Source organism: Lampris incognitus, chromosome 21, assembly GCF_029633865.1.
Source record: "Lampris incognitus isolate fLamInc1 chromosome 21, fLamInc1.hap2, whole genome shotgun sequence".
NCBI lineage: Eukaryota > Metazoa > Chordata > Actinopteri > Lampriformes > Lampridae > Lampris > Lampris incognitus.
Window position 1 is genome coordinate 7223889 of NC_079231.1, and position 27856 is coordinate 7251744.

A 27856-nucleotide genomic window follows, 5' to 3' on the forward strand; every position below is an offset into this window, starting at 1 on the left:
AGCGTTGAAGGTGTGGAATACCAGCAAGATCGAAAAAACCTTGCAGCAGAAAGGTATCCAGTGGATGATCCGTTCTGTGCGGAAAGTTCTGAACACCACAGTGAAGGAACAAACTTTGGATGAGGAGGGGCTTCATACCCTGCTGTGTGAAGCCGAAGCCATTATAAACAACACCCATCACAAAGGCATCGCCAGACCTCAACGACCTCGTGGCTTTAACGCCCAACCACTTGTTGCTACTCATTGTCAAGCCCGAGCTACCACCTGGAGTGTTCAACAAAGATGATCAGTACGCTAGCCGCAGGTGGCGGCAAGTTCAGTACATCACAGATGTCTTCTGGAAACGCTGGTGCAAGGAGTACCTCACTCAGCTCCAAGAACGACAAAGGTGGTCCACATCTAGAAGAAATTTCAGTGAGGGTGATGTGGTGCTGATTGTGGACGACACTTCACCCAGAAATTCATGGCCACTTGGGAGGATTGTTGAGACCTTTCCGGACAAGAAAGGTTTCATTCGCCAAGTGAGAGTCAAGACCAAGACTAACGAGCTTTGTCACCCTGTAACAAAGCTTGTCCTTCTTCATGAGTCCGAGGACTTTTGATGAACTGTATCTGAAGGCAAAGCCTCACCTCGGGTGGGGAGAAGATGATGAACAGAGGTAAAGTCCCTGTCTTGGGCAGGGCGAAGATCAAGAGCTTCACCCCTTAAGTCTAGTTTAATTTAGAGATTTTAGATAGGTGATATTTGAGTTGGATGGCATTTAAACACCTTAAGTTGATGTTTTAGTAATTGTTTCAAGGCCGCTAATAACAATTGGGGGCCGGTAATGTAGGTGCCTAAATGCATAGTTTGTATAAATAAAAATAATTGTACGTTCATATACAAGATTTCTTGTGAAAAAGAAAATAATTTTGTACATTTAGTTCATGGGATTTAAATAAGATAATTCATGATAAATAGATACAGTGTAGTATTTACAGGAGAGAAAATGTTAAGAAATAATCCATGTTTATTGATTAGACAGTGATTTCACGTGTAGAGTTCGTTTTTAGATGATATTAGTATGACATAGTATAGGGGACTTTTATTTTGAAGATAAGACTATTATCGTCAGATGTAAGAATTGCATTCTGGTCAAGTTTAGTTGAGTAAGAAATATCCAGATTAATCCGGTTAGTCAGGCCAAGTATGAGAGTGGAGCCATAGTCTCTCTCTCTCTATTTATCCCCCTCTCTTTCAGTTTAGGAATCGTGAAAATATGTATGAACCTTTTTGATTTTGATTTAACAGTTAATTTTACTTCGTGGTCCGTGTATTTCCTTTTACGTGGAAATGGAAGACGGGAGATTGAAGTTTAGCATTGGGAACGTCAGAAGCTAATGGTATCGTTGTTTGGAACCTACATTGACTGTTGTGTTGGTCATATTATAGAATTATTTATTGGTGTATTTAGTGGATAACACAGAAGATAATGACCTTCGAAAAGGAAAATCACATACTAAATCGCAGTACTGGTCTAAAAAAAATCGCAATTAGATTATTTTCCCAAATTGTTCAGCCCTAATGTTGAATGATCTGGCCAAGAATATAGAATAGAGAAGGGGGCCAAGAACTGAGCCTTGATAGATGATGATAGTGGATCCAACTTCATCAAAGCTTTTCATGTGTTTGGGGCACAGAATGATGCTGAGATAGATAAAGAATAAGTAGACACAGATGCTCTTGACCTGAGTGACCATATTGAATACCTTGATGCAAGCATGATCCCTGATGAAGACTGGTTGGGGAATATCAGCTACTCCCCCCAACGATGTGCATGTCACCTGCTAAATCTCGTGGCAACAACAGATGGTGCCATCGCAGAGCGCATAAATAACACGAGGCTTTTCCGTGCAATCTTTGCAAAATGCCAGGGCATTTGGAACAAAACTGGGCAATCTCATTTGGCTAGTGAATTGGTAGATGACGAGTGTGAGCTACAGATCATTGGCCTCAATACAACATGTCGAATTCAACTTGCCTTGCTGTCGAAAGCATAATATGCATCATCGATGAGAAGAGGGAAGATGCCATCAGAAGTGTGTGAGGAGTTTAAGGTGAAAATGTGAGTAAAATTAGATGCCTACAATGTATGCAGTCTATCCCTATTATAGTCATGATGGTTTTAGTTTGTGTATGTCATGTACATGTTGTACCTTACAGGTTGAGTCCTGCAGAAGAAGCATTCCTCAGGGAGTATTGTACTGCCATGAAGCCACTGGTAAAAGTTTAAAACATTCTCCAGTCAGTCCAGCTCCTGCATGGGATGGCTGCTGCCAGTAATCCACCAGTTGGTATCCAAATTTACCAGGCTGGGGACGTCAAGCAAAACGTGCATGCCACTCACCAGAGCCCTGCAAAACGGCCTGCAGAAGCGTTTTGGACAGATGATGGAGGATCCAGAGTTGGCTGCGGCTGCAGTCCTCTTACCCAAGTATAAGACCTCCTGGACTAATGGAGCAGACATACTAGAGGCTGGTAAGGTCAATTTTTGTCAAAGATTCACATGATCCCATTTGTGTGTTTTGTTATGCGTAAACACGTGTTAGTGTGTATATTTTATACCTCCTCAGTCATGGTAAACCTCAAGGCTGTTACCTATTGATGAGCTCCCCATAATACCAAAGTGTCCTTTTTTTGTGATTTAGCTGATTTGTGTGTGCATGTGCATGTGTGTTCAGGAATATTCATTGAAATGGAAATAACAAAATTTACTAAAGCACCAAAATCGTGTATACTTGCAATTGCAGGCTTGACATATGTGAAACAACATCTATAAACAACAGAGCATGAGAGTGAGCAAAAAGCAGAGAATCATCAGATGGCGACAATTTCTTCCCCAGATCAACCCTCAGAAAGTTGCAAAGTCCAGTTGAGGCTGACGGTTATCTCGCTTGTGCCACAGACGGCATGGAGCTGCTTCACTCCTTCCCAGCCATTAAGAAGCTCTCTGTCAAGCTCAACACTGCTCTGTCTTCCTCTGCTGCATGTGAATGAGTTTTTGCTGGTTTACTCTTCACATCCAAACGATGCCTGATAGACTCTGTTAACTTGAAAAATCAGCTCATGCTGAAACTGAACAAAAAGTTAAGTGAACTGTGCAAGATATGCTAACATGTCCAAGAGTTTTGACACTCCCATTTGGCCCATGCATATTTCTTTCCTTGGGAGACAAGGAGACTCGGTGGTGGTATGAGGAAGTACAGCAAAGTATGCAGAGGTAGAGGTTGGCAAAGAAGAACTGGGATAGAGAGATGAAGAAAGTAGACGGGAGTACAAGGAGATGCAGCGTAAAGCGAAGGGAGAGGTGGCAAAGGAAAAGGCATATGGTGAGTTGTATGAGATGTTAGACACTAAGGAAGAAGAAAAGGATTTGTATCGATTGGCTAGACATAGATCAACCTGGGAAGGATGTGCAGCAGGTAAGGGCGATCAAGGATAGAGATGATGTGCTGACAAGCGAGGAGTGTGCTGAGAAGGTGGAAGGAATACTTTGAGGGGCTGATGAATGAAGAAAATGAGGGAGAGAAGGTTGGATTATGTGGGGATAGTGAATCAGGAAGTGCAGTGGATTAGCAAGGAGGAAGTGAGGGCAGCTATGAACAGTGGAAAGGCAGTTGGTTCTGATGATATATATATCTGTGGAGGCTTGGAGGTGTTTTAAGAGAGATGGCAGTGGGGTTTTTAACTAGATTGTTTAACACAATCTTGGAAAGTGAGAGGATGCCTGAGGAGTGGAGAAGAAGCATACTGGTACCGATTTTCAAGAACAAGGGCGATGTGCAGAACTGTAACAACTACAGAGGTATAAAGTTGATCAGCAACAGCATGAAGATATGGGAAAGAGTAATAGAAGCTAGGTTAAGAGGAGAGGTGATAATTAGTGAGCAGCAGTATGGTTTCATGCCATGAAAAAGCACCACAGATGTGATGTTTGCTTTGAGAATATTGATTTGAGAAGTACAGAGAAGGCCAGAAGGAGTTACATTGTGTCTTTGTGGATTTAGAGAAAGGATATGACAGGGTGCCGAGAGAGGAGGTATGAGGAAGTCGGGAGTTGCAGAGAAGTATGTAGGAGTGGTGCAGGATATATATGAGGGCAGTGTGACAGTGGTGAGGTGTGCGGTTGGAATGACAAGATGGGTTTGAGGTGGAGGTGGGATTACATCAAGGATCGGCTCAGCCCTTTCTAGAGGCAGGAGTCTCCATGGACTATGATGTTTGCGGATGACATTGTGAGCTGTAGTAAGAGTAGGGTGCAGGTTGAGGAGAGCCTGGAGAGGTGGAGGTATGCACTGGAGAGAAGAGGAATGAAAGTCATTAGGAGCAAGAAGGAATACCTACGTGTGAATGAGAGGGAGGACAGTGGAATGGTTAGGATGCAAGGAGTAGAGGTGACGAAGGCGTATGAGTTTAATTACTTGGGGTCAGCTGTCCAAAGTAACGGGGGAATGCAGAAGAGAGGTGAAGAAGAGTGCAGGCAGGGTGGAGAGGGTGGAGAAGAGTGTCAGGAGTGATTTGCAACAGAAGGGTACCAGCAAGAGTTAAAGGGAAGGTTCACAGCAGGGGTGGGCAATCTTATCCAGAAAGTGCTGGTGTGGGTGCAGGTTTTTGTTGCAACCAAGCAGTTACACACCTGATCCCACAAATCAACCAGAAGAGTCTTTGCTGAGGAACTTGATTAGGAGACACAGCTGTGTAACTGCTTGGTTGGAACAAAAAGCTGCACCCACACTGGCACTTTCTGGATAAGATTGCCCAGCCGTGGTTTACAAGATGGTTTTGAGACCAGCTATGTTATGTGGTTTGGAGACAGTGGCACTGATGAAAAGACAGGAGGCAGAGCTGGAGGTGGCAGAGTTGAAGATGCTGATTTACATTGGGAGTGACGAAGGAGGACAGGATTAGGAACGATTATATTAGAGGGACCGCTCAGGTTGGACGGTTTGGGGGCAAGGCAAGAGAGGCAAGATTGAGATGGCTTGGACGTGTGTGGAAGAGAGATGCTGGGTGTATTGGGAGAAGGATGCTGAATATGTAGCTGCCAGGGAAGAGGAAAAGAGGATGAACAAAGAGGAGGTTTATGGATGTGGTGAGGGAGGACATTCAGGTGGCTGGTGTGACAGAGGAAGATGCAGAGGACAGGAAGAAATGGAAACATGATCCGCTGTGGCGCCCCCTAACGGGAGTAGCCAAAAGTAGTAGTAGTAGATTAGGCCCTTGCTTGGCTGTTTGTTTGTAGTGAATTGGGAGAAGTTTATACTAATTACATGTGTTCTACGCAGGTTCAAAAACATGTTGGTATGCTATTAACAGAAAAAAATTCCTGCTTTATCTGTTCATTTGTTTAGAAAACATGTTGCCTGAATTTGATCAAGCTGCCCCAGCGGTGCTGGAAAAAGGAGGAAGCGGGAGGAAAGCAAAAAGTTTAATGCAAAACTGCCAAAGGTAACAGCCCTTTTCGTGGTGGCTACTTTCAACACCAACACTACCAAAGAGCATCGAATAGCCTGCTGCTTGTGCTAGCGCTAATATTAGCATTGCTAATATTGGCGAAAGAGGAGCTACCCAGAGTGGCATGGTGGCACAGTGATTAGCCCGGTTGCCTCACAGCAAGAAGGTCCTGGGTTCAAGCCCCAGGACCTTCATCCCGGGTCATCCTCTGTGTGGAGTTTGCATGTTCTCCCCGTGTCTGTGTGGGTTTTCTCCGGGTGCTCCGGTTTCCACCCACAGTCCAAAGACATGTAGGTCAGGTGAATCGGCTGTACTAAATTGTCCCTAGGGGTGTGTGTGTGTGTGAGCGTGAGCGATGGCCTGGCGGCCTGTCCAGGGTGTCTCCCTGCCTCCCACCCAATGACTGCTGGGATAGGCTCCAGCATCTCTGCGACCCTGAGTAAGGATAAGCGGTTTGGATGATGGATCGAAATCAATCAAGTTACATTTTGTATAGCGCTTCCATTCATCTTTTGTCATTTATCAGAGAGATGTGCTTTGTTGAAAGTAGTTATTTTTCTGAGAAAGGGATGTTATGTTGCTGTAAAAGCTCCTTGAGTTAAATTTGTAATTTGTGATATTGGGCAATGCAAATAAAATTGACTTGACTCATGGATCTCCCCATTCGATTGAATTGCTGTTATCGATAATGCATTAAACATCAATGGTTAAAAAGTAACTAATAATCTGAGTAGTGTTTGAGAAGAATACTTTGTACTTGCGTATTTAACCAGTACTTTTACTTGTCGTTGCGTAATATTTCAGTAATGTAAGAGTACTTCTACTTGAGCACAGATTTACAACACTCTTTCCACCACTATTAAAATGCAATGCAGTGTGCTTTACATTTGGTGAAATTGCACAAATACAAAGAAGATATTGATAAAAGATGAAAGCATAGAATTAAGAATGTAGAAATTTAAACCTCAAAATCAAAACCCTAATGAAAGAATAGGATTTCTAGCTCTGACAGGAAGTGGTGCCATGAACGCTTGTCTGTGATTGGTTTGAGAGAAAGGCGGAAGTGCGTCGTGGGGGGTCTGCCAGTGAGCGCGTTAGCTGGCTAAGCTAAACACACACGGGTTTACACTGTCGTTCCTTCGGTTTGCGGGCGAAAAAAATCAGGAATTTAATTGAAGCCAAACAGGTCTAGCTGAAAGATACAGGTAGGTGTTACGTTTTAAAGGCTGGATATTTGATCGAGTGGATTGTAATGGAGCAATTAATAATTTTCCATTACGATCAATATCAGCGTTGGTGCTGTCAACTACGGTCTCGTGTAAGGTTTGCAGCCAATCACGTCACCGTTAAATCTTGCCGTTACCAGGGTTACCGTTAAATCTTGCCGTTACCAGGGTTGCCGTTAAATCTTGCCGTTACCAGAGTTACCGTTAAATCTTGCCGTTACCGTTAAATCTTGCCGTTACCAGAGTTACCGTTAAATCTTGCCGTTACCGTTAAATCTTGCCGTTACCAGGGTTACCGTTAAATCTTGCCGTTACCGTTAAATCTTGCCGTTACCAGGGTTACCGTTAAATCTTGCCGTTACCAGAGTTACCGTTAAATCTTGCCGTTACCAGGGTTACCGTTAAGTTTTGACTCTGGCAAGGCAGCGTTAACGGTAGATACCGCCTGTAGTTTGCGGGACGTGGGGAGGATATTTACGTGATATTTGTAAGGGTGGGGTGACCTGTACCTGAAGAGGTATTTCACCACCCGACAGAAGCCCATATTTACTCCCCAAAGAAACGGCGTTCTGTGTAGCGGAAGGGTTCAGTTATTTCTGGAATTGGTGCATTATGACAGCAGAAAATAGGCCGTGGTTTTCCACACAGTCCGTCAGTTGGAAAGCCTACAACAACCATCATGCACTGCGCTCCTCCCTCCCGAGGCCCCGCCCCCAATCCGGGGCCTGGGAGCTTGTTTACAAACGGCAGCCGGCCCTGACAGCGTCGGGACTGTAAGAGAGAAGAGCAACGGACCGAAGCTTCCGTTCAAGCTTTAGTGGAGTAATCTCGTCGTTATGGTGTCCACCTGTACGGTGCCGGGGTGTAAGGACCACAGGAGGAAGAGACACGCCGGAATCAGCTATTACCGTTTTCCAGTGAAGGATGCTGAGCGTTGCAAACTGTGGCTCCGAGCCATCAAAAACGCAAAATATGCCGAAAACACACCGGTGGCCAGTCTGAGAAATCTTCGAGTGTGCAGCTTGCATTTCAGAATAGAGGACTTTGAACGCCATTTGGTCCCTTCCATAACAGGAGAGGAGGGGGGGAAAAGACTGAGAAACACTGCTGTCCCAACGCTAAACTTGGAAATAAGGGATGATGAACAGCCGGGGACTTCTGCACAACCCTCGCTTGCAACAAGAAGTGAAACGGTAAGAAATAAGTTGCAGGATTTTGTCGTTTTGCTGTTCTGTACTGACTCGGGCAATTGGCTAAAATTACAGCCACAAGCTAGCCAACTAGACACAAGCTGTCATTATGAGGGCAGACGCATCTAGTTTGTGCATAAGTCCGTCAGTGTCCCTGCTCAGTAATGATGAAACTGCTCACGGTCCAGTGGTGGATGACTAGTGACTGGTGTAAACGCTCCTTCTTGGACATACTAAACGTGTCCAAAGGAAATGATAATTGACTTTAGGCAGAAGTTTTCCCCTTTTCTTCCTGCTGTTATTCATGGCCAGGCTGTTGAAGTTGTATAATTATCTGGGGACATCCATCCATTATCCAAGCCGCTTATCCCAGTGAAGGTCACAGGATTAACATTTGAACCAAACACTGATGTTTGTGCAAAGGCCCATCAGTGCATGTATTTTTAGCGGAAGCTCAAAAGCTTTCATGTTGACACCACGTTTATGAGACATTTTTGTTGAGTCTGTTCTAACCTTTTATCTGCTGGTCTGGGTCACTTACCTTGAAAAACAGGAACAGGTTAGAAGGAATTATTAAGATGTGCAGGAAAATTGCAGGCACAAATGTAAATGACCTCTCCCATGTGTGCAGAGTCAGAGACACAAAGAAGGCTCCATCACTTCCTGCTCACTCGAGCCACTCCTTGTTCAATGAGTTCAGGTTGCTTCCATCTGGTCATTGATATAATCTGCAAGATGGACCAATAAATTTAAGATTTTTTGTTTCCCCTGCTGTTATTGGCTTTTTGAATAATATGTAATTCTATGTTTCTTTGAGTGGATTGTGTGTTGATGTTGATATTTACTGCTGGCTGTGCAACAAATTGCCCCTCAGGGATAATAAAGATTACCTTGACCTTGAAAAGGGAAATGCTCACTGGTTGCTCCTCTTAATGTTAGGTTCCACATGCAATCGCGGCAGTGTCTACTGCTACAGCAGCCCTCACTACCGGCGTCTCTGCTGTCACAGTGGGGTCAAAGGACGATGAAGAACCGTTGCCCTCTTCTGCCCGACCACCACCAACAAAAAGACCTCACAAAGAGGTAACATTCAAGTTAGAGGCTTGTGATGTCTTGCAGTTCTGCACTGTCTATTATTTCCTTTAGAAAAAAGATATCACAACCTTATAATCACAAGTTACCTCTATAGCCAAATTAGGCTCAACTAATGTAGCACTGACAATTGGCGCAATTTCCTTCTAGGCTCCACACACAGTCACGGCGGCAGCTACAGCTTATGTGGGAATGAAGGAGCGAGCTCGTATTGCCATCCTTGAGCACAACGAGAACATAGTGAAGAGGGAACAAGCCACTACCCGTGCAGGTGTGTTTTTGTATTACATGCGTGAACAGCCTTGCAATTACATATCCAGTGTAGTTATTGTGGCCTCACGGTTAAAGTACCTCATTTCTCAGATTTACGTACATGACCACATCCAACTTTGGTAAGTTGTCTATGCCTGCATCTAAACATTTCTTTTCCCATTTCAGGTGAGCCACAGTTCAAGCAACGCTACTGCAAAAAATCGAAACGGTGGATTTTGAAGAAGGTGTTCCGGCCTCACACAACTCACTTCACTGAGAAACTTGTGGAGTTTGTGCTGGAGCACCGAAGGGACCCAAAAGTGCAATTCAAAGCATCAACATCACTTCAGTTGCCCCAGCCTCCTCTCCCACCAAACATTGCACCAGTACTTTAACTTTGCAATTGCCTCTTGCTTTGAAGGTTAAAGAGCCACCCTTGAATATGAACATGTGAAGGCTGAAACTACAGCATACAATTTTCACAAGTTAGGTCGATTTTGTTATCATTTCTAATGTGCCCTTATTAAAGGTCAAGCAGTAATTGCTTCATTGTCATTTTTCTTGCATAACATTGCAACCTGCAAATGTTCAGCAAAAGTGGCTGAATACAATTTACAGTGTATGTTTATAGGATGGTCAGAGGTGGTGATCTCCATGCTAGTATCCCAGGGCTAAACATCAACTGGACTGTGATGATATTGAAACTGATGATATGCTTAAGATGGACGTCTGCACTGTAATTGGCCTTTGGTTGCCGTTTGTGGGTATCTTTCCATCTGACCACAAAGAAAGCCGTTTTGTTAAAAGTGCTGGTGGTTGCCGCATCGTAGTATCCTGGATGTTATGTTATTCTTTCTGAAGTCGCATTACTACTAATATGGGTGCATAATCATTGAATATATTAGGACTTCCTGCGTATCTTTCCTTATTTCCGGTATTTGACAATGCCTTGCAATCAGATGCAAAGAAGCACACCACAATAATTGATCAGCACATACAATGCAGTACAAATACACCTAGGTGGAAATGTTTCAAAACTTAGTCTACTAGTCCTGAAAACTTTATAGCCTATATACTTCTTACTATGCCCACCATTTTGATTTGCAAAAGGATACTTCATAATGAGAACTGACCTAGTGATAAAAACTTCATAAAAACATGGTTATATGCTAAGCATTGCTGCATGGCGAATGAGATTTAAGACATCAGTGGAAATTATTATTCACAAAATTCTAAAATGGGTAAATTAACAGAGGGTGTTGTTGAATCCCAAGCAGAACAAATATGGTTTATACTAATTCTAATCTCAACCGTACACAACAGCATGCATCTCGACAAGTTGACAGTTCTTTACAGTTCATCTTGAGCATCAGGTATTTGTTTGAATTCCTGATAACAATCTGTCCGGTAATGGAAAATGCGCTCGGATTGACTGGACAACACATGCTAGCAGAACTAAATGATTGTCTCGCCTTGAAGAACCCCTCCCAGAAAGTGTTGATATGCTGTCAAACAATACTGTCTGAAAGCAACAAACACATTAGCTGAGATAGGTTTGCCCCATTAAGTAAGTGGTGGTTGCCTGGCTATAAGATGTATGTTTATACACTACATGGCCAAAAGTATGTGGACACCCAAACGTTACACCCATATGTGTTTGTTGAACATTTTGTTCCAAAAGCATGGGCATTAACATGGAGTTGGTCCCCCTTTGCTGCTATAACAGCCTCTACTCTTCTGGGAAGGCTCTCCACTAGATATTGGAACATGGCTGCAGGGATTCACTCCCATTCAGCCACAAGAGCATTAGTGAGGTTGGGCACTGATGTTGGGGAGAAGGCCTGGCTCACATTTGGCATCCTAATTCATCCCAAAGGTGTTGGATGGGGTTGAGGTTAGGGCTCGGTGCAGGTCATGTCTGTGTGGACCTTGTTTTGTGCACGGGGGTACTGGCATGCCCATTATTCCTTCTTTACCAAACAGTTGGAACTATGCATTCGGGCAGGTAGTGTTCTCTTGGCATCTGCCAAACCCAAATTAGTCCGCCAGATAATGAAGCCTGAGTTATCCCTCCAGAGAAGCTTTTCCACCGCTCCAGAGTCCAATGGCGATCCAATGCTTCACACCACTGCAGCTGACGCTTGGCATTGTGCATGGTGAACTTAGGCTTGTGTGCGGCTGCTCGGCCATGGAAACCCATTTCAAGAAGCTCCCGACAAACACTGTTGGCGCTGATGTTTCCAGAGGCAGTTTGAATCTTGGTTGTGAGTGATGAACCGAGGACAGAACATTTTTAGCACTTGTTGGTCCTGTTTTGTGGTCTTGTGTGACATGCCACTTGACAACTGAGCTGTTGTTGCACCGAGACGTTTCCTTATTTCCTGTAAGTCTGTCACTTCACAGTAACAGACTTACAGTTGATCAGGGCAGGTCTGGCAGGGCAGACATTTGATGAACCGACATGTTTGAAAGGCAGCATCCTGTGACATAGACACTACTTCTAAAGTTGAGGAAATGCAGCCTGTAGTCTGAACAATATCTCTGGGACAATTCCCAGAGGCGGTGGTGTGAGATTTGAAGACAGGGAAGGTGGTGGGGATTTTTATGGCAGTGTTTCGTATGCCCTCCCCACGTCAGAAAGATAGGATTCAGTTTGAAAGTCAGTGAGGTTTTCCTTTGAAATCATAGTTCTCTGCATTACAGCACTCGGTAAATTGCTATAATCTTATTAGTTTCACTGGCCCAAGTGTGTTTGCATATGAGGAATTTGGCGCTTTGCTCTCAATTACAACTACATTTAAACAAATATTAAATACAGGAATTATAGAAAGATTCATAAAGAATAACGATGTAAAAGATAAGAGGAAGAGTGCCACGTTGTAGGTAGTATTTTACATAAGTATAAAATATTGATGAGAGTGAAAGATATAACTTATACTTCACCTCCCTGTTTTTCATTTTGTTCGTCCTGTCAATCAAATGTCTATTTTCAAAAAACTATTTAGAATCAAAATGTTCCTCTGATATTTTCATTTATTAAGTTTGCCTGGTTTGATCAGACTGTAACAGACCAGCCCTGTTTAAATGAAGTTTTAAATCTGTTTCCTCTTCCAGTCTCGGTGGAGGCGGCCATGACAGGTGTGGCGTCGTCGCGGGATGAAATGGGTGGGACCCTCCACCTCCAGTGTCCTCTCTGTGGCAGCTTCTCCAAGAGCCATGCCCACCTGCTGATCCACACGGCCAACGCCCACCCCGACCTGCTGGATGAAACGGCCGTGGGTCGTCTTGGCAACGTGATCATCTACCAGAGCATCGCCCAGCTTTTCCACTGTTCCCGGTGCTTTTTCACCTGTAAGGAGTTCCCTAAGCTATACGACCACCTCATCAGCAGGCACTGCACAAACAGGAGCCAGGAGGGGGAGGCAGATGCGGGCGGCGAGGCTAAGACCGGCGAGGGGGGAGAGGAAGAGAAGGAGGCTTCACTCAAGCGAAAGAGGAGTAGTGACAGAGAAGAGGAAGAGGAGGAGGGTCACAATGAAGACAACTCGGACCTTCCGCCGCTGCCCAGCAATAAGACTGCAGAGGAGAGCGGTGTCCTGCTGTTCGACGGCTCTGGCTACCGCTGCCTGATCTGTGGCTGGAAACACAAATTGAAGGCCCTGGGCATCAATCATGTGGTGAAAAGACATGACATCCCCAAAACCTACGCCACATGGGCGCTGAAACAGGATGCCAGCACACTCAAACCTACGCACACCGGAGGAGGTGAAGAAGAAGAGGAGAAGCCCAACCTCCTCACCCAAGAGCTGCTGAGGGAGGAGATGGAGGCCACGGCCAAGGTGGTGCGCTACATCAACGGCCGCTTCGTCTGCCTGACCTGCGGATGGAAGAACAAGCTGAAAGGTAGTATTATTTTTAAAATGTACACTGATTAGCACAGATTTGTTAATGTTTGACCCAGTTGCTCAAATAACTCATACAATTGGCTTGTGTGATGTATATATTTACCCCAAAAATGGACATTTTCATGTTATATTTTTTTTAAATTTAACGAATGTGGTGTTAAGGCTCTTAAAGTTGAGTTGATTTTTATTTATACTAGTGGTGCTGGATCATGTCGTCAGGTTCCACCTGTTTTACCAGGACGTTAAATACATTCACCTCTTGTTTCAGTTATTCCAGAACTACGTGGTGGTATATGAAGAGGTGATGGAGAGCCATGACTTGATTTTCATATCTGTCATTGTGTTCCCAGGTTTTGCCATCAGCCATGTGGCACGTTGTCACAAGGTGGAGCGGCCGTATAGCTGCTCCGAGTGCGACCGCACCTTCTTCCTGCCCAGCCAGCTCCAGCAGCATCAGAGCTCCAAGCACCGGCCCGGCCGCTACAGTTGCCCCTTCTGCTTCTTCCGCTCGGACTTCCTGGGTGGCTTTAGAAGACACTGCAGCCGTTGCAACGCTCGTGGAGAAGATGAGGAAGAGGAGGCTGAGGGTTATGGAGAGGGGGATGAAGGGGAGGAAAGTGATGGGGATCATGGACAAGAATCTAATAAATGTCGATGAAAGTTGTTTGAAATGTCAATAAAATTCTGGTTTACTGTCTGATAAGTGCCCCCCCGTTTACATCTGTAACATCTCCCACCACTGCACGTTTCCTCACCTTCTGCCACTTGTTTCATGCACCGGGATTTCCGCTCATGTTTCACATACTGGGATTTGAACCATCTCGTAGCCTTCACATCAAGGTCCATGTCAAACGCTCTACTCACTGCACCACGACCTTGCCACACTAGGTATGTTCTCCGGGCGGTTTTGAGTTTCCGCTTTGGATGTAGGCTTTCAAAATTTGTAGAATGACAGACGCCAGCCTTGAACTCACAACCTTGTGAGCAGCTTACCAGACCATTATCCGCTGCACCACCACACCATTGGCACACTTGAACATCTTCTCCGGGCGGTTTTGAGTTTCCGCTTTGGATGTAGGCTTTCAAAAATTATGTATAATGACAGATGCCAGCCTTAAATTCAAAACTGTATCAGCATCTTAACAGAACATTATCCACTGCACCACCAGGACCTTGCCACACTTCAGCATGTTCTCCGGCGGTTTGGAGCTCCCACTTTGGATGTAGACTTTCAGAAATTTTGTATAATGACAGATGCCAGTCTTGAACTCACAACCTTATCAGTATCTGAACAGAACATTAACCACCCATCAGCATGTTCTCCGGCGGTTTGGAGTTTCCACTTTGGATGTAGGCTTGCAAAACTTGTATATAGTGACAGATGCCAGCCTTGAACTGACAACCTTATCACTATCTGCACAGAACATTAACCACTGCACCACCAGGACCTTGCCACGTTTCAGCATGTTTTCCGGGCGGTTTTGAGTTTCCGCTTTGGATGTAGGCTTGCAAAACTTATGTATAATGACAGATACCAGCCTTGAACTCACAACCTTATCAGCATCTTAACAGAACATTAATCACTGCACCACCAGGACCTTGCCACACTTCCAACATGTTCTCCGGGCGGTTTTGAGTTTCCGCTTTGGATGTGGACTTTCAAAACTTAAAGCCAGCCTTGAACTCATAACCTTATCAGCATTAACCACTGCACCACCAGGAGTCCAGGACCTTGGCACGCTTCAGCATGTTCTCCGGGCGGTTTTGAGTTTCCGCTTTGGATGTAGACTTTCAAAACTTACGTATAATGACAAAGGGCAGCACATTAGTAACAATGTTTAAGGACCGAAATAAAGGGGGAAAAAATTACAATAAAAAAAACCGTATCCATAGTAGCCGAGAGTAAGAGACAGACATTCCCATAAGAAAAACAAATAATAGTGGACTGAAAAGGAAAGGGGGGAAAAAAACCCCAATAAAACAAAACTATACAGTGTATATATATAACCATCCATTTCTACTAACTTCCAAAGCCGGCCTGCTCCAGGTCTGATGTGACTGGGTGTGGAGGGGTGCAGGAAGTGGGAGAGCCCTTCTTTTACGGTAGTGTCTTATGGACTCAGCTATGCCTGACCACACCTGCACAGTGGCAGGCTTGGCTCTATTGAGTCGTGCTGTTGCACGCTCAAGAGACACTGTGCTCTGGTAGGACGCCATCCAGCACTGACTTAAAGGACGTTTGGGATTAAACCACAGTGTCAGTATGGTCTTTTTTTGGGGAAGTAAAGCCTGCCAGCATTAGTCTTCGCTGATTTAAATTGAGACAGAGATGAAACCCGGGCGGTTTGGAGTTTCCGCTTTGGATGTAGGCTTGCAAAACATATGTATGACAGATGCCAGCCTCGAACTCAAAACCTTGCCAGCATCTTACCAGAACATTAACCTCTGGACCACCATGTCTTGTTTGGACCAGTACAACTAGTGAGTTTTTCAATGGCTTTTTTCATGGTGTATTAAAGAACACTTGAAGCGGGTCTAGAGCTCATAACCTTGTCATCACTGAAGCAGAGCACTAACCGCAGCACCACCAAGCCTCACACCACCATCAAGGTTTTTCAGTCTTTTCTTTGGCTGTTGGCTTTCAAAATGTCAAATAACTGCAGGTGGTGGTCTTGAACCCACAACTTTGTAAATATATCATGAGGCGGTTAACTACTGGGCCATGTTAGGGTCACCACACCATTCAGTTAGGCCAAGTTTCCTTTGGTTTATTGGCTTTCACAAGCAGAACTTAACCTCAAACCCTCAACCTCGTTGACAGCTTGACGGTGCTTGAACCACTCAGCCACCAGAGCTCGGCCTCCATCTCACACCAATGAGTTAGTCAGTATTTCCCTGAGATGTTGGCTTTAAACTTGTGCATAACAGCAGGAGCTAGAACCCATAACGTTGTCAATATATCCAACCACTGAGCCACTATGGGCCCTTTCACACTTATGTTGTTTAGTCCGGACTTTCAGACTTTCCAGAAAAGTCCGAACCAGATTGCCAGGTGTGAAACCTCTTGGACCAGGGTACAGGGATCAAAGACTCGGCCTTTGGTCCAAGCTCAGGAGGTAGTCTCGGTTCAGACCAAGGTTCATGAATGTCTAATGTGAAATCAAAGGTTCGGACTTTCGGATCAATCATAGGAAGTGATAAAACAAACACAAACAGTAACACCTAGCAACAGAGAGCGCGCCTGGCAACAACGAGCCAAAAGTTCAAGTCAAGGTCCGCTGGTATGAAAGCAAAAGTCCTGAACCTAATAACTATAAAATAACATGTGAAAGCACCAGAACCAGACTCTGGTTCAGACCTTGGTTTGAACTTTCAAGTGTGAAAGGGACCTATGTCTTCTCACTTCCTGTCGGTGGGTTTTTTTTTAACCTCTACAAAAGATTTGTGTGTAAATGTACCCTTCAGAGGAAGGGGGAAATAATTCCAGCTGTGACCACGTCTGGATGTTTATGCGTTTTTATTGAACATAATATCTGTGAATAAATATTTCCACCGCCTGCGAAACCCAGTGGACCGACAGACACGAGACCTGAAGCGGCTTCGACACATCGAGAAGAACCAAAACAACACCAACACGGTACATTCAGAGTACTCGAGTCCCAGGCTGACAGTAATGGACGACCTCGCTTCACAAGAGTCGGGTGACTCAAGTTAAGAGTCGGGGTCGTTCAGTCAAGTCAAATGACCTTTGAGTGTAATGTCCTCTTATTGAATAGCTTTTAATCATTGACCTCAATATTGCATTTTTTTTCTGGTTCAGTGCATTATATCAGGTCCTTGAATATATCAGGTCCTGGAATATATCCGGTCCTGGATTATTTCAAGTCCTGGATTATATCAGGTCCTGGAATATATCAGGTCCTGGAATATATCGATAGGTCGATTGCCTGTTTCCGTTGTCTTCCACTCGAGGTACAAAATTCACCCGATCACTAGAATATCACCAACCTCATATACACACACAATACACATACATACAATCTACCTTTGGACAAAACGTTTCAACAACCCCACCTAATAACCCCACATAATAAGATAATACAAAAACCAACAACGCCCTTAATGACTGGATGACGAAAACACAATGTCTTACAGATTGTTCGGAAGAAGGGTGGAGGATTTTGTTGATGGATTCCTCTCAGAATATACCATCCTGGCTTTGTTGAGGGGAGAAGTTTGAAGATTCGGTTCGGAGCATACCACCCTGGCTTTGTTGAGGGGAGGTGTTTGAAGATTCGGTTCGGAGCATACCACCCTGGTTTTGTTGAGGGGAGGTGTTTGAAGATTCGGTTCACAGCATACCATCCAGGTTCTTCTCTGCGGTCTCCTTGTCCGAGCTGGTATCCTGGGGGCTGTACTGGTTGTGGTAGTCGCGGAGGATGGTCACCACGTCATGGTGGCCAAAGTGGATTGCCTCATCCATCGGCGTGTTTCCCCACCTGCAGAGAGCCGAACACAACCAGGATGTAGTTGTTGGAGAATGTTGAGGGGAGAAGCTCATGAATGTTGCATATAAATAGGTTTCCTTCTCTAAATTCACTTGTGGTTTAATTATGTAGTTTTTGGTACAGGAAGGTTAATTCATTTCACTTTTCAACACTTTGTTCAAAATCTCAGCATCTGGATGAAAACAGCTGTTAGATGGTTTTCAGGAGATTGTTGAAGGATATGACTGTGAATGGAGTAAGACTTACCTATCTCCGGGAACTGGGTTGACTTTACAAGCCTCCAGCAGGAAGCGCACCACCTCGGCATGCCCTGAAACACAGGCAGACCGTTTCCTCTCCGTCACCTCAAAGTTTCACTTCAACACAAATCAGATTTCAACTGGAAACTACGTGCACCAATGTTCTTTGCAGCTGACTTGAGGTCTGACTGCAAACAGCAAACAATGGTCAACATACAGAGAACAAGAACTTTGTTTTGCCTCCTCTCTTCACTGCTTTGTCTTTTACATCTCCATATCTTGTCCTCTGCTGCTGACTTGAAGATTATTCAAATTCATGTTGTCTAATACGAAGTAGCTCAGTTACATGATGAATTAGAATAAAAAATAAACTGCCTGTAATTATCAAAATTATGTCGTGTCTAATAATACTGACCAGCCAACAACACTCAACAGGCATTACTTGGCAGAAAGAGGAAATTGTTTTGTAAGGGTATCTCTGCTCACATTGTATTACAGTGTATAGGTGTGTAGTTTCTTGTCTGTTTGTCCTCTGCTTACTGCTGCACAGTTTAATTTTCTTACAGCGCTTCATCACAGTTTATCTTATCTCACCTTCAGCAGCAGCCACATGCAGAGCGGTCCTGGAGTCATAGTCCCTCTGCTCCATATCCATGGACGACAGCGCAAACCTGAATACAACAACACACACACAGACCAGTAACACTTTATCATCATACAGGACTCACACTTACTGGAGCACTCAGAACTGTGACTGTTTAGACATTACAGACTGGTCTGTCTTTAAGGAGTCACGTCTTACATCCATTTCTCAGAAACTGTGCGTTCCATCCTAGACAATGACTGTTTAGCAACAACGAGCCATTGTTCAGCAGAGATGAAAATGTGATGTAGGAAGAACAACAATGCATTCAAGAGGGGCTATAGAGAACTCTACAAAGCTACAAAACATGATTTGAGCGGGCAGTGAGGAAGGCTAAGGCCAATTACAAACACAAGCTGTAGAACAAACTCCAAGAGAAGGACTGCAGAGGTGTGTGTGGCAGGGACTGGGGCAAATTACCAAACACTCAGCCTGTAACGATGACGCCAAGCTCCCTGATGAACTTAATGAATTCTACTGTCGTTTTGATAAAACTTCAACCCACCAATAGTCTGCCTCCATTGAAAGTCCCCCTGAGTCCACTTTTTGTGATTGGGGAGCATGAGGTCAGGTGTCTGCTGTGCAAGCAGACACTTGGTCTATCACCAAGTGTAAAGTACCAGCATGCTTTAAATCTGCAGTAATAATTCCTGTGTCTAAGAAGCCCATTGTTAGCTGTTTAAATGACTACAGGCCCATTGCCTTAACATATATGTAAACCACTGTCCAGTGCTTTGCTAGATCCCAATCAGTTTGTATACAGGGCTGATAGGTCAGTGGATGATGCTGTATCTCTGTCTCCACTCTATCTTGCAGCATCTAGAGGCACCTGCCACCTATACTCGGGTACTGTTCATTGACTATAGCTCAGCTTTTAATACAATAATACCCACAAGGCTAAATAACAACCTTATATAGCTAGGTTTCCATCGGTCTCTATGGATCTGGGTCTTGGACGTCTTACTGGGCAGAACACGGAGATTTTCAAACTCATTGACCATTAGCACAGGTGCCCCTAAGGGGTGTGTCCTCTCACCTCTGCTCTACTCTTTATACACCAATGACTGTATTTCACACTTTGACACGGAAAAAATGACTTAGTTTGCTGATGATACAACACTGGTGGGACTGATTTCCTGTAATGATGAGACAGCTTTTAGAAAGGAGCTCTCTCTTGTCGACTGGTGTAGCAATAACAATCTGGAAGTGAACATCAACAAGACTACAGACTTGTGGTTGACTTCCATAAATATCAGGGAGATCTACTACCACTAGCCATTAACAACCAGGTGGTACAGAGAGTGGATTATTTCAAATTCCTTGGGACTACAATCTCCTCCTCCCTGAGATGGGAAGACAACTTCATCACCATCCAGAAGAAAGCTCACCAAAGACTACTCTTTCTAAAGCAGCTCAGTAAATATGGAGTGTCAAGGGTTGTAATGTTACAGTTCTACAGAACTATAATAGAAAGTGTGCTCACTTCTTCAATAACTTTATGGTAAAGAGTTGTGCGCACAGATTCAAAAACAATTGGCTGCGAACTCTCTACCATTTCTGAATTATATCATATCCGCATTCAGCAGAAAGGTTTTAAAATTTTATAGGACTCCTCACACCCGGCCAACTCCCTATTCAATCATCTCCCATCGGGTCAGACTCCGCAGTATCAAGACCAGAACATCTCGCTTCCACAATAGCAAAACAATGGCTTCGTTAATGTGCATTCTCCCCATCAGATGGTAATCAAGCAGGAATATCAATAAGATCTTTTCCTTCAAAATGACCACTTTCTATAGTCTCTCTTCAGACTCGCCACCAATAACCTTTAAATGATGCATGGCTTTGAAAATGTTGTCATGTTATTTAATATGTGAAGCACTAAAGGCTACAGTGTGCATGAAAAATGGTGTAAAAATAAAGCTTATTATCATGCAAGCTGGAAGCCAGCACACCAGTGTTACTATGATTATTTCTACATCCCTGTACTTCTTCAACTCAGTACACACTTTAAAATGTTTGGCCAGTTTAAGGGATGCGTGAATGAACTCAAGTTTTTGAAATTCTGTCAGCCTCAACTAGAACACTCATTCATCTCGTCTCATCATCAGCCAACTCTCCAGGGTCGGGTCATGGTGGCAGCAAGCTAAGTCAGGCACTCCAGACATCCCTCTCCTCAGCAACACCCTCCACCTCCTCCCGGGGAATCCAAGGTGTTCCCAGGCCAGATTGGACATGTAGTTCCTCCAGCAAGTTCTGGGTCTACCCCGGGGTCTCCTCCCAGTTGGATGTGCCCGGAAAACCTCCAAAGGAAGGCGCCCGGGAGGCATCCTGATCAGATGCCTGAACCACCTCAACTGGCTCCTTTCGACGTGAAGGAACAGCGGCTCTACTCGGAGCTCCCTCCGGATGTCCGAGCTCCTCACCCTACGTATATCTAAGGCTGAGCCCAGACACCCTACGGAGGAAACTTATTTAAGCTGCTTGTATCCACAATCTCAGCCTTTCGGTCACTACCCAAAGCTCATAACTATAGATGAGGGTTGGAACAACACCCTCCACCTCCTCCCGGGGGATCCCGAGGTGTTCCCAGGCCAGATTGGACATGTAGTCCCTCCAGCGAGTTCTAGGTCTACCCCGGGTCTCCTCCCAGTTGCATGTGCCCGGAAAACCTCCAAAGGAAGGCACCCTAATCAGATGGCTGAACCACCTCAACTGGCTCCTTTCGATGCGAAGGAGCAGTGGCTCTATTCCGAGCTCCTCACCCTATCTCTATTGCTGAGCCCAGACACCCTACGGAGGAAACTCATTTCAGCCTCCTGTATCCACGATCTCGCCCTGTCGGTCACTACCCAAAGCTCATAACCATAGGTGAGGGTTGGAATGAAGATTGACTGGTAAATTGAGAGCTCTGCCTTCCGGCTCAGCTCACCAGTTCATGAGTTCAGTGTTCACGAGTGAGGGTAGAACACTCATTTTCTCTAGGAAATTAGCTTTCTAGTTATTTCTATTGTCATTAATACGTTAAGGCATGAACATTCTCTCAGCCAACAGAGCAGGGAGCCCTTCACATGAGTCACCATGAAACCCACCAACATAAGACATACAGATGCTGAATACAGAAACTAATACAAGGTGAAAGGACGTGAGCAGTGGTCCTGAACGAGATACTGACGTGGAAGGCAAACTGGCCGGAGAAGTCATACATGCCGCAGGAGTGCATGAGACTGAGCGTGTTGCGTACAGCCTCGGGGCTCAGCACACGCTCCCCTGTGATTGGACAGAATCCTCCGTTGGCCAGAGTCGCTGCCATGACGCTGGCGCTCTCACAGGTCACCTCGATGGAACAAAGCTGATGGGACAGAGGAAAACACGTCAGACCTCAGTCCACTCAAATCATTCAGTCTTAAATCAGATAAACACGGACAGGTGACAGAAAGGGGACAGGACCAGAGAAAACATGCTGGCTAGCAAGTCACGGTGAATGAAAGGCTAATCATTATCCTTTTTTGTAGAGAATTTTTCAAACAAACTTGACAAAATTACTTTAAGAACCTAGTCACAAACAAAAGTAAAACAAGTACAACTAAAAGCCACCACAGAACAGCAGGGGAACACAAGGTAAAAGCAACAGTTGACAACAGTGAGACAAATGACATCACTTAAGTCTAACAACATGTTTCAGAAGAGATATAAGAAACGGCACTTGTTTCTGCTGCTGTTATCTATTCTCTGTGTTGCTGGACCAAAACCAAACATCTACTAAGTATCTGCATCGACCGAGTCCACTTTGACACAATGCCCAATATCACGTGCAAAGATGGTCAGAACACATCTTCCATGTGTTTTTATCATTACATCCTCTCATTATGATTTTAAAATAACTCTGTTAGTTCAAATAAACACAATTCCCACATTGTTATCCAATGTAGCCTGCCAGTTCCTCTTCCTGTTTTACCTGGAAGTAAAAGTCCAGGATGGAGGTCATGTCCGTTCCCTCAGGGAAGCACTGCAAGGGCAAGGACACACAACACTCTCAGTAATCACCTCAACACGTCAAACACTACAAACACATTCTCTACAAGAGGCCTAAAACACACAGCTATCTTCACAGAAACAACACATGTGTCTTTACTGTCCACTTTCATACATGTACACGCCCTCAGTCTCCTCCGTTGGCTGTCCTTACCTTCTTCTCCTTCAGGTAGTAACCGATGGCGAAGTTTCTATCTCCAGACTCGCGCTCCGACTGGAAGCTGTGGAGAGAGACAGACAGACAGACAGACAGACGGAGAGAGTGAGACAGAGAGTCACCTGTCTGCCTGTCAGCAGCCTAATAAAGACAGCAACCCAGTAACTACAAACTACCTGAGTGTTAAGAGGAGATGCTCGGTAGCTGTTGCAACACAACAAGGTTTTGGTCTTGATGCATGCTCAGTAATCCAGGTCAGGAAGTCACAGCAAGTTGAATCAGCTCATCTGGACGTTTATCAAGAGAAACATCTCATCACTCATCTAAGTGACCTACCTCTTCAGTCTCACCTGACCGCAGGTATCCATCCCGACACGATGGGGGACCATGTCATAGTCTACCTCTCGTTAATGGTCACGGCAATTTGCATATGAAACCGTCAGTCAGTTGAGAATGAAGATGATGGGTGATGAAGCATTTCTCTTAATAAATGTGTCCAGATGAACTGATTCGCCTTCTGAGACCATACGGTTTTACAACACAAGTCATATTCCTCCTGCTTTCTCTCTAGTGAGGAAAAAATAATCATGAAATGTCAAATAAACAGGTGTTTTCTGTTAAACATCATACGTATAGTTTTGTTTGTTTCCATTTCTGCTCACTGCTTTGAAAAAGTAGATTTAGCTTTCATTTAGTCTCATTTGTACTTACGTGCGTTGCTGAAGCCCACATACTCGTTTCCGGCTAGTTTGTTCATAAAATTCATGACCTGCAGGGGGCGACAGAGGGCAAAAAATGCATTGACTCTCCACACAGGTGACGGATGAACTTCCAAAATGGTGGAGGCAGAAATTGCACGTACAGACTAGATCCTCTAGATTAGTGTTTCTCAACCGGGGGTCCGCGGACCCCTAGTGGTCCGTGGTGTAATTGTAAGGGGTCCGTGAAAATAAAATATCTTTAAAAAAAAGATCCTATGACATTTATAGAAATAGGATTATTTTAACTCAAATGTGACTGAGACCTTTATCTACCTAAACTATAAAGGGTAACAGGACTTTTTTCTCTAATTACATCTGTTTCACAAGTGTAATTTATTGTATTTTCATAAGAGATCTCGCTCCCGTTTGCATTGTTAAAAGTTACTGCAGACGAGGAGGGGCAGTGGCAAAACAAATGCGTAACCGTTTCTGGCTCAGCGCTACAAAAGGTGCAATGAAGTTTTAGGTCAGTAAATTTGGGAATGAATGCGTTACATGGAGAGATGTTGTGTAACATTTTAAAATGGATTTCTCTCATTTTATGTGAGATGCAGAATTGAAATGGGCGCAACCAAGCCTTGCGCCATTTATGTCATCCAGCTGTGAATTCCAGGAAGGTTTCCCTCTGGGTGAAACCTTTATTACAGTCACAAAGCACTTTTCTTACACATTTGTTGGTACGTTTCATGCCTGTGTAAACTACTAATAAAACACGTTAGCCGCTAGCTAACGGGTCTGACCCTCTAGCCGAGCGGTCAGTGACGTCGCCTTGTGGTGCAGTCCACCCCTTATCAAATCCCGCACCGGGCAAGAAAATAATCGGTTACACCTGTTAACTTTATTCCGTTAACTTTTAAACAAGGTATTTGAAGCTGAACATTTTGATATCCTAAGTGACATGTCATTAATTCAGTTATACCTGTGGGAATAGCCCTTATCGCTGAAATAAATTATTTATATTTGACTGGAAAAGATTTGGCTTTTAGGACATTTTCATAACTATAAAGATTGCCTTTATCATCAAACAAATCTGTAACAAAGATTATACCCCTTTCAATCCAGTTCTCTTTATATATACGTTTCTTGTTAACAGTGATATTACCATTGTTCCAAATGATATCCTGATGTGGGGAAAAGTTGTGAACATAATGTAAACTACTAATAAGACCCACTGGCCGATCGAAGTGGGTCTTATTAGTAGTTTACAATAACATCATTTCCAAGACAATAAAGCCTGCTGATAGAACTTTGAGAGTTTTACCAGGAAGTTAGAGACAGTGTGATTACATCCCATTACAAACTTGAAGCCACCTAACCAGTGGAGAGCTGACCAGGGAGAGCTAGCTGAAGGGGAAGGGAGGCCGCAGCAGCAGGCACTAGTATGGCTACAGCCAATGATGTTGCAAACGCAACAGTTCACGCAAACACAACAAACGCAGTTTATGCTGCAAATGCGGCAAGTGCAACAAATGCATTAGCAGCTAAGGACGGAGTAGGTGGGGATAATGAAGAAGGAGTTGGCTGGAATCGCAACACAGCAACCAGTTGGCGCAGACAATGGTGGTGGAGATGCGAGTGTACACCTGGGAGCGGCGTCCGCTTCCGTCCTGGGCCCTCCTGACCTCTCTCCAAACAGCAGCCCACACCAAGGGGACACTGCAGCTGGAGGACTGTCGACCCCAGCTTCCCAACAAGCCCCTGAGTTCGCCCCTGTCCTCGACGTGATCCGCGACTCCCTCCTCATGGGACTAGACTTCATGCTGGCGGCGGATGTGACAGTACTCAGCGGAGGCAAGGTGTTCATCGAGGGCGAGCCAGTGCCAAGCTTCATCGCTGGGAGGTCAGTGGAGAACTATGCTGTCTCCAGAGTGCTTCTCTTGAACCCATCAACCCTTCCTCCGGAAAGTGAATGTGACGTATGGGGTGTGGTGGAGGATCCCAAACTTGGAGTGACAGCAGTCCTGGAGCCAGCTGGACTAGCGGACGGCGTGTCCTCAGGCAGCGTCGTCGTAGACATGGATGAAAGGGTGCCATAAGAATCTGCACCCTGTCTCCTTCCACCACGAACCTTCCAGGAGGCACCTGCCTTGGAATCCTCATCGAAGCCATGGAGGAACCCCCTGATCTCTTCTCCAAAACTTCACCCCCGGCTCCTGAGCTCTCGCAGCAGATACGACGTCTGAAGCCAGCGAGTGTGTTAGACCTGCCTCTCCATCTTCGAGAACTGTTCACTTCAGCAAGTGAGGGCCTGAGTGAAGAACAGCAAGAGGCATTTCTCCTTCTTCTCCTGAAGTACCAGTCCATCTTTGCGGCAACCGATGGAGACCTGGACAACCTACACGTCGCACACCACTTGGGGTCCAAGATGAAGAAGAGAAACATCTCAGAGCGATGCTGGAAGCTGGTGTCATAACCCCTTCAATCTCTGAATGGGCGTCTCCGATTGTGCTGGTTCGAAAAAAAGACGGCGGAGTCAGGTGGTGTATCGAATACAGGATGCTCAACGAGCTGACCTTGAAGGACGCCTATCCAGTACCGAAGACCGAAGAGTGCCTCGACACCTTGGGGGCGCCACTGTCTTTTCAACACTTGACCTTCAGAGCGGTTACTGGCAAATCGAAATCCATGAGCAAGACCGGTGCAAGACAGCCTTCATCACGAAGTATGGGCTGTACGAGTATAACAGAATGCCTTCGGGCTATGCAACGCCCCAAGCACTTCTCAGAGGGCCATGGAGGTCGTGCTCAGAGGTCTACAGTGGCAGAGTCTGCTCATATACCTCGACGATGTCATAATCCTGGGGAAGGGGATTGACGACAGCCTAGGCAACCTGGCAACAGTCTTCGAGCGCATGAAACAGTACGGACTGAAACTCAATCCAGCCAAGGACGACACAGATGCCCCCGACCTGTCCATGAAGTGACCGCCGGTGGTCAGAGCGTTCCCCGGGATATCTCCTCGACCGACGCAGAGCTGTGGACAGCCTGCTGCACGTCGTCGCCGACGAAGAGCAAAGACCCAACCGGCACCCCCGAGTGGCTCCAGCTCTGGGTCAGACGAAGAAGCTGCCAACCCAGCCCAACTTACCAGGAGGGGCAGGTCCATAACCAGGCCTGCCCGCTACCAAGACGACTCCTGACTGATGGAGACCGCGACTAACTGACATTAGTTAAGGGTTACTCAGGTCAGTTGCAGAGATAGTTGGGGTTAGATAAGTTAAGTGGGTTTTTTATATATATTTGAGAGGCCCTGTTAGTTATGTTTGGGCAATTGAAGATAGCTGGCGGTTCAGGCCAGACTTTTTACTTTTACGTTTACTGCAGTTACTAGTTAGCGTGTTCTGTTATTTTAACAAGTTAGTGATTAGGTGCTGAAGGGACTCAGTAGTCTAGGGGGGGGGGTTAGTGTGGCGAATACCGAGCTAGATTGTCGGGACAGGGGCTGTTGTCAGGGTTACTAGAGAGGGAAGCTACCATTGGGTGGGGGGCACGCGCTGTCGCGGGGACAGCCAGCTTGACCCGGGAGCGTAGGGAGTTGTTATCTGGAGTCCTACAAGTATAGACGTGAGTCGAGCTGCTCCTCCCGTCTATGCCGGGACCCGCCAGGTTACAGCCCCAAGCGAACCCCTATACCAGCAAAGAGCCAGAGAGACAGAGAGTGATCAGCTAGACCCCCTTTCGTCGCTGAACACCAAAAGGGTGAGTCTACAAACATCAAGTTAACTTTACGCTACCGAGCGTCAGGACAGCAGGTTAGCATAGCGCGGTCGCTAGCCGCTATTGCTAGCTAACAGTAGCTAACGGCCACCCGATCTGTCGGTGGCACTGACGAAAAGACAAGCGGTGGAGCTGGAGGTGGCAGAGTTGAAGATGCTAAGAATTTTGTTGGGATTGACAAAGAAGGACAGGATTAGGAACAAGTGTATTAGAGGGACAGCTCAGGTTGGACGGTTTGGAGACAACACAAGAGGCAAGAGTGAGATGGTTTGGACATGTGTGGAGGAGAGATGCTGGGGATATTGGGAGAAGGATGCTGAATATGGAGCTGCCAGGGAAGAGGAGAAGAGGAAGGCCAAAGAGGAGGTTTGTAGACGTGGTGAGAGAGGACATGCCGGAGGCTTGCGTGACGGAGGAAGGAGCAGGGGACAGGAAGAGATGGAGACGGATGGTCCGCTGTGGTGACCCCTAACGGGAGCAGCAAGAGATGAAAATGATGATGCTTGTATTTTTGAAAGATTTGGAGACCCATGGATTATTTGGATAAATGGAAATGGATTTTTGGGGGATGACCCAAGTGCTCAAAAAAGGTGGTATATGCAGACACAGTCTCTGTGAGTTCATCCAGATCATCAGAC

At 45.3% G+C, this 27856-nt stretch overlaps 2 protein-coding genes across 6 annotated transcripts in view; one reads left to right on the forward strand and one right to left on the reverse strand.

Annotated features, from left to right (window-relative positions):
* The window catches only part of LOC130131650 (zinc finger protein 567-like), a 36395-nt gene extending 22553 nt beyond the window's left edge, over positions 1-13842 (forward strand). For 4 of the 5 annotated variants that reach the window (XM_056301423.1, XM_056301420.1, XM_056301421.1 and 1 more), the window contains 2 exons: positions 12369-13157; positions 13510-13842. In XM_056301423.1, the coding sequence (XP_056157398.1) occupies positions 12369-13157; positions 13510-13817 (1097 nt within the window). In that variant the 3' untranslated portion in view covers positions 13818-13842. Of the gene's footprint in view, positions 1-6716; positions 7914-8849; positions 8994-9152; positions 9274-12368; positions 13158-13509 lie in introns of those variants that run through there. The other variant, XM_056301419.1, reaches the window with a different exon arrangement.
* Positions 13843-17338: 3496 nt separating this feature from the next.
* Positions 17339-23507, reverse strand: LOC130131799 (glutaminase kidney isoform, mitochondrial-like). The gene is made up of 7 exons (XM_056301574.1): positions 23449-23507; positions 22739-22805; positions 22508-22558; positions 21714-21901; positions 18501-18577; positions 17914-17977; positions 17339-17658 (listed from the first exon to the last, which is right to left on the reverse strand). Exons 1-7 carry the CDS (start codon positions 23505-23507, stop codon positions 17511-17513), a joined length of 654 nt encoding a protein of 217 aa, XP_056157549.1. The 3' UTR covers positions 17339-17510.
* Between the last annotated feature and the right edge of the window lie 4349 nt (positions 23508-27856).